General features: G+C 43.1%; 1 protein-coding gene across 1 annotated transcript; it reads left to right on the top strand.

Annotated features, from left to right (window-relative positions):
• Positions 1-6,369: 6,369 nt before the first annotated feature.
• On the top strand, positions 6,370-9,269 carry LOC148516725 (protein BTG2-like). Its single transcript, XM_088479590.1, has 2 exons — positions 6,370-6,684; positions 7,279-9,269. The coding sequence occupies exons 1-2, from the start codon at positions 6,537-6,539 to the stop codon at positions 7,605-7,607; spliced, it is 477 nt and encodes a 158-aa protein (XP_088335716.1). The 5' UTR covers positions 6,370-6,536; the 3' UTR covers positions 7,608-9,269.
• Positions 9,270-9,781: the final 512 nt, after the last annotated feature.

Here is a 9,781-nt window from a genome sequence, read left to right as displayed (position 1 = left end):
TACACACTAGGATTAATTTGTGTTGGGAGCCAATTAACCTACCAGTATATTTTTGGAGTGTGGGAGGAAACCGGAGTACCCGGAGGAAATCCACGCAAGCACAGGGAGAATATACAAACTCCAAACATGTGTAAGGCAGTGGTGGGATTCAAACCCAAGACCTCAGTGCTGTGAGGCAGTAACGCTAACCATTACACCGTCTGTGCTGCCCCTGCCTGCATTTGAGTCGCCAACCCAGTTATCTCCCAAAAACGGTCCCTGTCTATCAATCAAACTGCATCCAAATCCACCCTGCGACTGGCATCGGTAATGAAACTTACAGCATACGCATCATTCACATGCGAAGTATAAGAAAAAATCACTCAACTGCGCAAACATCAGCATCCAACTCTGAATCAGGCTCTATGGGCCCTATTTATTAACATTATTTTTACAAAAATACAGTGAATAGGGGTGTTTTCACACCCTTTTCACATTATTTTAGTTTCACATAAATTTACTGAAGGGCAACTGGAGTAGAATTCTTACAATTCTACGCCAAACCCTAATTATCAAATTTTTAGTAAGCAGATCGCATTTCCCATAATTGTAAAAGGAAATGTGATCTGCCCATATTTACTAAAAATAAAATGTGAAAAAATACCAAGGCAAGCCCTGTAATAATATCGCCACCTGGAGGTGGCAGTGGCGTAAGTTCATCCCTGACGCCCGGAGGCAAGTTATAATTTGGTGCCCCTCCATCACAGCCGCTGACACTTTAATGTAGCAATTAGCATGCTGACAGGCTATAGATAGACGAAGGCAGCAGCTGATGGTCTGACATGGAGCTCTCCACTAGTGTATGGTGGCTTCTCAGGTGCTGGGAAGAGGTGCCATGTATTGGGCGGCCGTGACGGTACACACCAGGTACATATTTACAGCCCTAAGTGGGGTGAATATGTTGTGGACAATGGAGGAGGTGCCCCTTCAGAGCTGGAGCCCGGCGGCTAGCGCCTCCATTGTCTCCCATAGTTCTGCCCCTGGGAGGTGGTGTTATCCAGGGTTTCCCCCGGTTCCCAGACTCCTGCTTTTTTTCTAACAGGCAGAGCAGAGTTGGGAGCCGGCCCCAGTGATCAGCTGTGTGGTCACTGCAAAAAAAAAAAGTAAAAAAAAAAATCACTTCCAGAGACCTATGATCGGTGCTCTGGTGATGTCCTCTGGTGCTCCAGTCAGCTGGTCTCCTAGCTCCTGCACTGTGACCCTGGTCAGCTGCTGCATAGAACAGCTGACCGGGGTCACAGTGCAGGAAATGCAAGACCAACTGACCGAAGCCCCAGAGGACATCACCAGAGCACCAATCACTGGAGGTAAGTGTGACTGAGCGGGTGGGGGGTGTTGCAGGGAAGGGGGGGATTGCGCACGCGCAGGGGGAAGGGCACGGTAGATGGCGGCAAGTGCATGCGCAGAAAGTCTCACTGTATTTTTTCCAAAAAATACAGGGAGAAGTGTGCGAACGGGATTCGCAGGGACAGAGCTTTATCGCAAGCTCTGTCCCTGCAAGGGATTTTTGATAAACCCCTGTGATATTTCCTAAATTCGCAATGTGAATTTAGTCAGAAATATCACACTACAACCGCATTTTAAATGCGGATTGTAGTAAATAGGGCCCTATGTGTGTTGCTGTAAGTTGCTGTCTATTTAGATATGATGCAAATGTGACTGTTGCTCCACTATATCTGATATTATATATAGAGATCACAGCTACTGAAATGATTGCATCATATCAAGCCAGACCTCATTACAAAATTAGGAGCAATACATGTCCATCCCATGTGAAGCCCCTCAATGGGACTTCAGTTAGGTCCTGCAGCCTACAGTAAAACTCGTTTATCCCGGCTAATAAAAAACACAAAAAATCTGTTTAACTCTCTGCGTGGAGTTTGTACATTCTCCCAATCTTTGTGTGAGTTTTATCTGGGTGCTCCAGTAGAAAATGTACACTATAATGTAAACCAGGGCAGGGACTGACGTAATTAATTAAACACTTTTTTTGTAAAGCACTGTGTAATATGTTAATATTATAATAATAAAAGTATTTTCTCATATGGTATTGTCTGTTGCAATTCAGTGAGAGTTTATCCAACTAAGGGGTCTATTTACTAAGCAGTGTTAAGAGACAGAGTGAAAAGTGATAAGGTGCCAGCCAATCAGCTCCCAACTGTCATTTTTCAAACACAGCCTGTGAGATGGCAGTTTGGAGCTGATTGGCTGGAACCTTATCACTTTTCACTCTGTCTCCTAATACTGCTTAGTAAATAGACCCCTTAGGGCCATATTCAATTACGCTTTGAAAAGCCGTTATCAGCTACACTTTATTGCTGATGACGTCATTTTCGCATTTCTCACTTATCCCCGTATTCAATTTTCCCGACTTTTCGCCGGTGCGGAAAGTCAGTGGTTCGAACCCAGCGAAAATGTATCACATTTGAATAGGTGTTGAAAAAAAGTGCAGAATTGTGGTTTTGGGGTGCAAACTTCCAAAAACCACCCTGTACCCCTTGGACAGTCCCCCAAAGGTAATCTGTGTCAAAAATGTTTTAAAAAGTTCAATAGGACATCCCAAAAACAGTACTTTTGTTTTGGGGGCTAAAAAAAAGTTGGGGGACAAACTTTAAAACTAGCGAAATAGACTGAGGGGGGGTCCCCAAGTATGCCCCAGGTTTGCAGGTGCTTGCGGCAGGTGTATTTGTAAGGTATTTTAAAACGTCACATTAGCAAGTTTAAAATATGCTAGTACCCATTTTTATGTACCCCAAATTTGATGGGACTACTTATTTTACAAAAAAAAAGTTGCTAAATGCTATTCTTCACCACTTCCTAAAGACGCTAAATAGCGCCTATTGAGACCATTTAAAGACCCCAAATACCTTTAGCAGGGCTATTTGGGGGTACTCATAGTAAACCCCCATGTCAGAGCATCTTTTTGGGGGTGTCAGGCTGATTTTCCCAAAAATGACAGGACTTTTTGCTGATTTTGTTTTTGCCGGGTCCCGTTTTCGCCAATTTGGAATTGAATACGGGGATATGAGGGGACGAGCGCGATAATGTTTAGACCCTGAAACCTGCGATGACGGCGAAAAGTCCAGCAACTAACTTTTCGCTCCAAATTGAATATGCCTATTAGGCTCATACACACTTAACGATATGCTCAATGGGCCTGATTCAGCAAGGATTGCTATTCTGCTAGAACCCACGAATCGCAGTTGCTAATATCAACAGTGAAATGTAAATGTGTGTAATCGCATTGTGATCACAGCTTACCATAAGGATGCCCACTTCCTCTTACACACATTCGTATACTTGGGCAACATAGCGTAACAATCGGTAACATCGAGTAACATCGGATCCTTACGCATAGTTAAGGCAGGTCAGACCCCACTTGGGAATTGCTAACTTCAGTACATGCTACGAGGCCTCAGGCTGCGTATGGTATTGCAGTTCGCCCGACAACCCCCCCCCCGTCACCACCCACAAACGGCACTTCCTGTCAATCAATGTGCTCTGGGTCTGCATAGCCTCTGCAAACGCAGTTCCAATCGCTATTGCTAGTTGAAAATTAATCGACCAATTGCGTGCGTCTTTACTACTGTGATCCTTGCTGAACCAGGCCCCATGAGCGATATTGTTAAGTGTTTCCCCTGCACTTCCGGGCTCAATGTCATTAACGACATTGAGCATACACACACTGAACTATGGGCCTGATTCAGAGTCGGACGCTCTGAAAGAGTGCTCACTCTGAATCAGGGTTTTGGGGTTTTTTTGTGCGGCCTCCTGGCTGCTCGCTTAGCTGTGGGTGACCACCCACAGCTATTGCGAGCGGCCAGGTGATGGTCGCAATGGCCTCGACCATCGGGGCTTGCGACGAGACCCTTGTGGTATGGCCTCGTTCCCGCAAGCCCCAGTGAGCTTTGGGCTCTATTAGAGCCGGAAGCTCACCCACTGACATCACTCGTGATGGGCATATTTGTGAGTCAATTCTGCACTTTAAATATGCCGCATCTTTAAGGGTGGAATTATGTGTTACTGGAATGTAACGATACAGAAAGCAGGAGATATCGCTTGCTTTCTGTCCATCAGCTCCCACAGCGGGTGGTTGTTATGATACCTGTGGTTAAGATGCCTGCGCTCAAAATTTCGGCGCCGTAATCCCGACACCAATCAGAATTCTGGCACCAGTATCCCGTCTGCTGACATCTTGATGGTAAGTATTGAGGTTAGGGGGAGAATTAGGTTTAGGCTGTGGGGTGGAGGGTTAGGTTTAGGGCTAGGGATAGCCTACTTACCGTTTGGTGTCGGCATTGTAACCCAGTCGGGATCCTGAGCACCGGAATCTCTTACTCAACTCCCCACAGCAGCTGTCCCCTGTCTGCAATGATATTGGCTCATCAAGGTTAGTTTTCAGAACTAGAAGTAACCAGCTAACGCAATGGCGTTGTCAGTTCAGTTATGCATATAGCAAGCAGTAGGAAGAGTGTTTAGTGCAGATCTCTCCTATCAACTGAAGCAGTCACATTAGAACAGGACCTACATATAATAATTTGTACAGATCACAGCATAGTAGAACAAAGTTTATTTCAAATGGGCTCTCAAGACCAACTTCTTCACCAAAGCCTTCCGGCTCCCATCCTAACCCACTGCTCCATGATCCTTCCTCACTGTCTACCCCATCTGTGTCACCCAGATGGGGTAGCACGGTTGTCTGTTCTTCCTCTTTAGAATGTAAGCTCTCACGAGCAGGGCCCTCTTCCCTCATGTGCTTCTCCTACCCTTACTTACTCCCCACAACGGCACCTAACACTTTGTTACTGACGCCCTGCTTCTTATTTAGGTCTTAGGATCGCTAATGCAGGAAAGTTTATAAATCATGTCCTTGTCCTGCATTGTTTGGCACTGTTATTTACAGTTTTCATTTGTGCTCATTTGCTTATGTACTTAGTAAGGCGTTGCTGAACCCTTGTGGTGCCATATAAATAAAGGATAATTATAATTAAATTGTTTTATTTCATTCAATAGCTGTTATTGCTTTGCTTTAACTTGACGGATCGAGATGAAACAAAGTGCAGGTTATTTCTAGGAGTTTCCACTACAAAATGATGCAGTTTTCATTATAATTGGTTGTGTAGTTTTTGCGCCAACTTGGGACAGACACAACGTTTTTATTATTAGCATATATTTAGGAACGCAAAGATTAAAATGACCGTAAGCAGAAGTAAAAAGTATAGATTTAGCAGCACAAAGGGTAAAATGACCATAAGCAAAAGTAAAAAAACATTTTCAAACTAGCAAATTTAGTTATATATGGGGTAGCACGGTTGTTGTAATGGTTAACATTACAGTCTTACAGCACTGAGGACATGGGATCGAACCCACACCACGGCCCTAGCTGTGTGGAGTTTGTATATTCTCCCTGTGTTTGTGTGGGTTTTCTCCGGGTGCTCTGGTTTCTTCCCACAATCCAAAAATATACTTTTAGGTTATTTGGCTCCTGACAAAAATGATACCTATTGTGTAAGTATGTGTGCATGTGGTTGGGAATATAGATTGTAAGCTCCCCTGGGACAGATACTGATGTGAATGGACAAATATTCTGTGTAAAGCGATGCGGAATATGTGTGCGCTATAAAAAAAACTGGTAATAAATAAATAATATGTGCACCAACACCACCTTATTTTAATCTTGCAAGGTTTTGTATACTTATATGCCTCTACTTAACCTGAGTACGTTGAGCAGACTGAATTAGTATCATTGAGGCACACATAAACATACTGCACTATTGTACTCTTCATTCTTTCTCATTTCTGCATGGAGGGAATGTGTTTTCCAACAACCATGATGGCACGGCCTTTTCAAAGCAAATGTAACAACAAATGATATACAAATGCAGCACACACTAATGCAATACTGTCTATAAAAGAAAGAATAGAACATTTTTATTCTGAATTACATTCTTATATCAATTTGAATTAGCAGGTCACTAGCGAAGTGTATTTCATACTGCAGTTATTGTTTGGTAATGGTAGAGTTCTGTTTTGGTAGCTGTGTAAATAAAGGCCTAGCCACATGTAAAGAGCTGCTATTTCTGGCCCTCCATTATGTTTCCCTAGGCCTGGCCCCCTACACTGTGACTACACATCCGCCCCTTATACTCCCCGAAGTCAGTCACGTCTAGTAGGGATGACTCTCAAATTGATCTCGGTGCTGACGTCACGTTCTCGTAGCGTCTATCCCTCATTAGCATAGGAAACGTCACATGCGTTCTGATTGGTGGTTTGGGTTTTACGTCACAGTACATGGCTCCCAATTGCTATAAAAGCAGACGCTAGAGCAACTGTAATTACTTTTGTGGACAAAAGGGATACGGAGGAGCGGCCGGTCCGCCCTGGGACAGCTGAGGCGACATAGATACCATCTTATACCCCTACGGGCCACTCGTTACCCCCTCCTCCCAAGTCTACAGCACTTGTTATCCGTCCAACCTCGCTTATATCTGTCAGCCATGTCCGTCGGAACCGTCACCGGCAGCCCTCCTGAGGTCCTGCCTGAGGTCACAGCCGCCGTCAGCTTCTTGTCTGGTCTCCTCCGCAGCCGCCTCAACGAGCAGCAGCTCCAGGGCTTTGGTGGAGCATTACGGGACACGCTTATCGGTGAGGGCACTGCCTGGTGCGGGGTGAATGACCTGGTGGGGAGGGGGCAGCTGTCTGGGGTGACGTAGGTGCGACAGCTGCCCGGGCTTTACGCACATAGCTCGTAGATCGGATTTGCTGGATCAGGATTGCGGATTATATTAGAGCGGATCAGTGACCTTATTACTTTGTCCCATACATACAGTCACGTAGCTCCGTCTGCCCTCAGCCCTGTGATCCCAGTTTAATTCTTCTAAATAAAGCAGCTCCACCCTATTATAGCACCATATAATCTTCCAAGTAGCATTATCATTACTCACAGCAGTGTAAAGTGGATGCTTACAAAATGCAGGATTTAGAGTTAAATCTGGAAGGTGACACTTCGCTAACAATCTAAACGGCAGAGAAGGTAAATACTCTGGTGGAGATGAGCAGGCCAATGTACTATAAATATATATGATGTAATGTTGCTAGAAAGCTATTGGTCATGAGTTTAGCACAATTGACAAATGTGTACATGAAGCCTGCTACAATAAATATTGGACTTCATATATGTGGTTTGATACCTGATAATGGACTGAGACTTACCTGCTTTTATTTTAATTTTTTTTTCAGACCATTACAGACATCACTGGTTTCCAGACAAGCCTGCTAAGGGTTCTGGCTATCGCTGCATCCGAATTAACCATAAAATGGACCCAATAATCAGTAAAGTTGCTGGTCGCATAAATATGAGCAGCCCACATCTGCTCAGCCTCTTACCCAAAGAGCTCACCCTCTGGGTAGATCCTTATGAAGTGTCATACCGGATTGGTGAGGATGGCTCAATATGTGTTCTATATGAAGTACCCGCTCCTACTGCTCGGAGCCCATTAAACTGTAAGAGTGAGTTACTAGGGTGCACTTCTACTCCCAACCAGTATCTGATGACTGTGAGCAGCTAACGTCACCAAGGATCTCAAATGTTGCTTGTGTATGTGTAAATACCTCGCTCTGGGAGCCATGTTTTCTAATGAAGATCTATATTTATATTTTTAAAACTTTTCTTTTTTTGCATAAAAAAAATGTAAAGTCTTGATGTTTAGTATTTTAATTATGATGAGAAACACTATTGCACTAGTACAATATGTACAGCCCACTACCAAATTTGTACAGTATCTAGCATAATGAGCACCTACACATGTGGCGTAGGGACAGCAGTACTCAACATTTTCCTGACTAACCCTGGACCACTCTGGTTACTAGAACTTTGCACTTTATTCCTATTTTAAAACAAGTGCTTCAATGTATTTAACTTCCCACTGTTGGAGACTCAACTTGTTGCTGTGCAATGTACATCTGTGGAGCAGAATATTTCTGGGTCTGCGGTGCTGAGTTATGGGGCCCATACATCAGGCAGTTCTCAGGACAATTCCCCATCTTGTGGATGTCTGTGGATCAGGGAAATCCAACATGTTAGTAATCCTTAATTTACCGACTCCAACCAAAAAGAGTGCTATCTGGGATTTTTAACATGCAGTATTTCTCTAATTCCCTGATGGATCGCTGATTATCGATGTCTGCTGATCAGCAGTTTTAATTGATGTATGGGCCTTATTAGGTTAAGGGGAAAGCACTTTGATCTTGTAGCAGATGGTGACCTTAATTTCTGAATTTGTTTCTAGAACAATAACTTTGAAAATAGATTTGGTATTGACAGTACGGTATCTCAATGTTCCTTAATTAAGTGGGGCTGCATCAGACTTGGGACTAATCAACAAAGCAAAAACTCTTAAGGCGCATACACACTTAACGATTCGCTCCATGAGCGATATTATGTATTTGCAAGGCTCAATGTCTTTACCAACATTGAGCCTATACACTGAACGATATCGTTCAGTGACGTCAGCGGCAGCATCCCTGAACATTCACAACCTGACGATATCGTGAGGTTGGCCTGCATGTTCAGTCGATGAAAGATATTGTTAACGATCCGCGGTAGCGTGCATAGTTAGTGATATCTTGCATACACACTGGACAATATTGTGAACGATTGAACGTTATCGTTCACAATATCGGCCAGTGTGTACGCAGCATTAAATGCACTTTTTAAGTAGGGATAGTCTAGTTCTCTGTTGGCCTGTTTTCTCTCTGGACAAGCGTGTCTGCACACTGTTAACCTATTAAAACTGCCAGTAACGCTCCCGACAAGGTTCTTGCTATGCACGCTGGAAGACAGGTGGCACTATTTCATCTTTCAAATGTTTGAAAATGTCCCCACACTGCTTATTGTTATTGACAAATGTATTACAGTTTTAGTGCCTTCTGCACAAAGTGACTTACTGACACTAATTGCCAGCTTTGCATATTCTCCCAACACCTCTATGCCTGGACTATGTTAGATCTGATGTATGTGACTGACTCTACTGCCGAGCTATATGACTGCCTGCATCTGTATGTCCTCTACAATTTGTTGTGCTACTTGACTGTTCTATATATATATATATATATATATATATATATATATATATATATATATATATGGGCAGTGGCTGATAATACTGTGATTCTGTTAATGGGTTTTGTACAGTTGTTACTTTTGTAATAAAAACAGAAATTAATGTAAACTGTGCCATAGTTACTTGATACGTCTGCTCAATATTTTTTTCTTCCTTCCAAAACACTACAGAATAATTGCTTGCTCATGATTTTTATATTGTTCAATTGATATGACCAAAAAGTTACAGCCATATTTGTTAATATCACCAAATAGAGTTTAACTCTTGACCTGACCTAAAAGGAATCTAATTATATCAGTTGTGGTGGCATAGTGTCCGTCTTTGTGTTTACATGTCAAAATGCGTAGCGCCCTATTTTCTTTCATATACAGTTTTTGGGTAGGCAACAGTATTGTCCCTGTCATCCCATTTATTATCTGAAAGCTTCCTCCAAAAAACAAGCCTCAACTTTCAGGGCTGAGTAACTGGTGGCTGGGAGATAAAAGTTTGGGTTTCAGAGATAAAACCACCATACCACAAATTTTACTCTCTTGGAGAAATTCTATTATTGTGAGAGTTGCTGGCAATGGTGTTTGTATATTTAATATATAGATTCAAGCATTCCTTGAACACGCTTGAGT

Source organism: Taudactylus pleione, unplaced genomic scaffold (assembly GCF_031769625.1).
Source record: "Taudactylus pleione unplaced genomic scaffold, aTauple2 ptg000242l, whole genome shotgun sequence".
Lineage (NCBI taxonomy): Eukaryota > Metazoa > Chordata > Amphibia > Anura > Myobatrachidae > Taudactylus > Taudactylus pleione.
The sequence above is the reverse complement of the archived record's forward strand: the minus strand, read 5'-3'. Positions and strand labels throughout refer to the sequence as shown.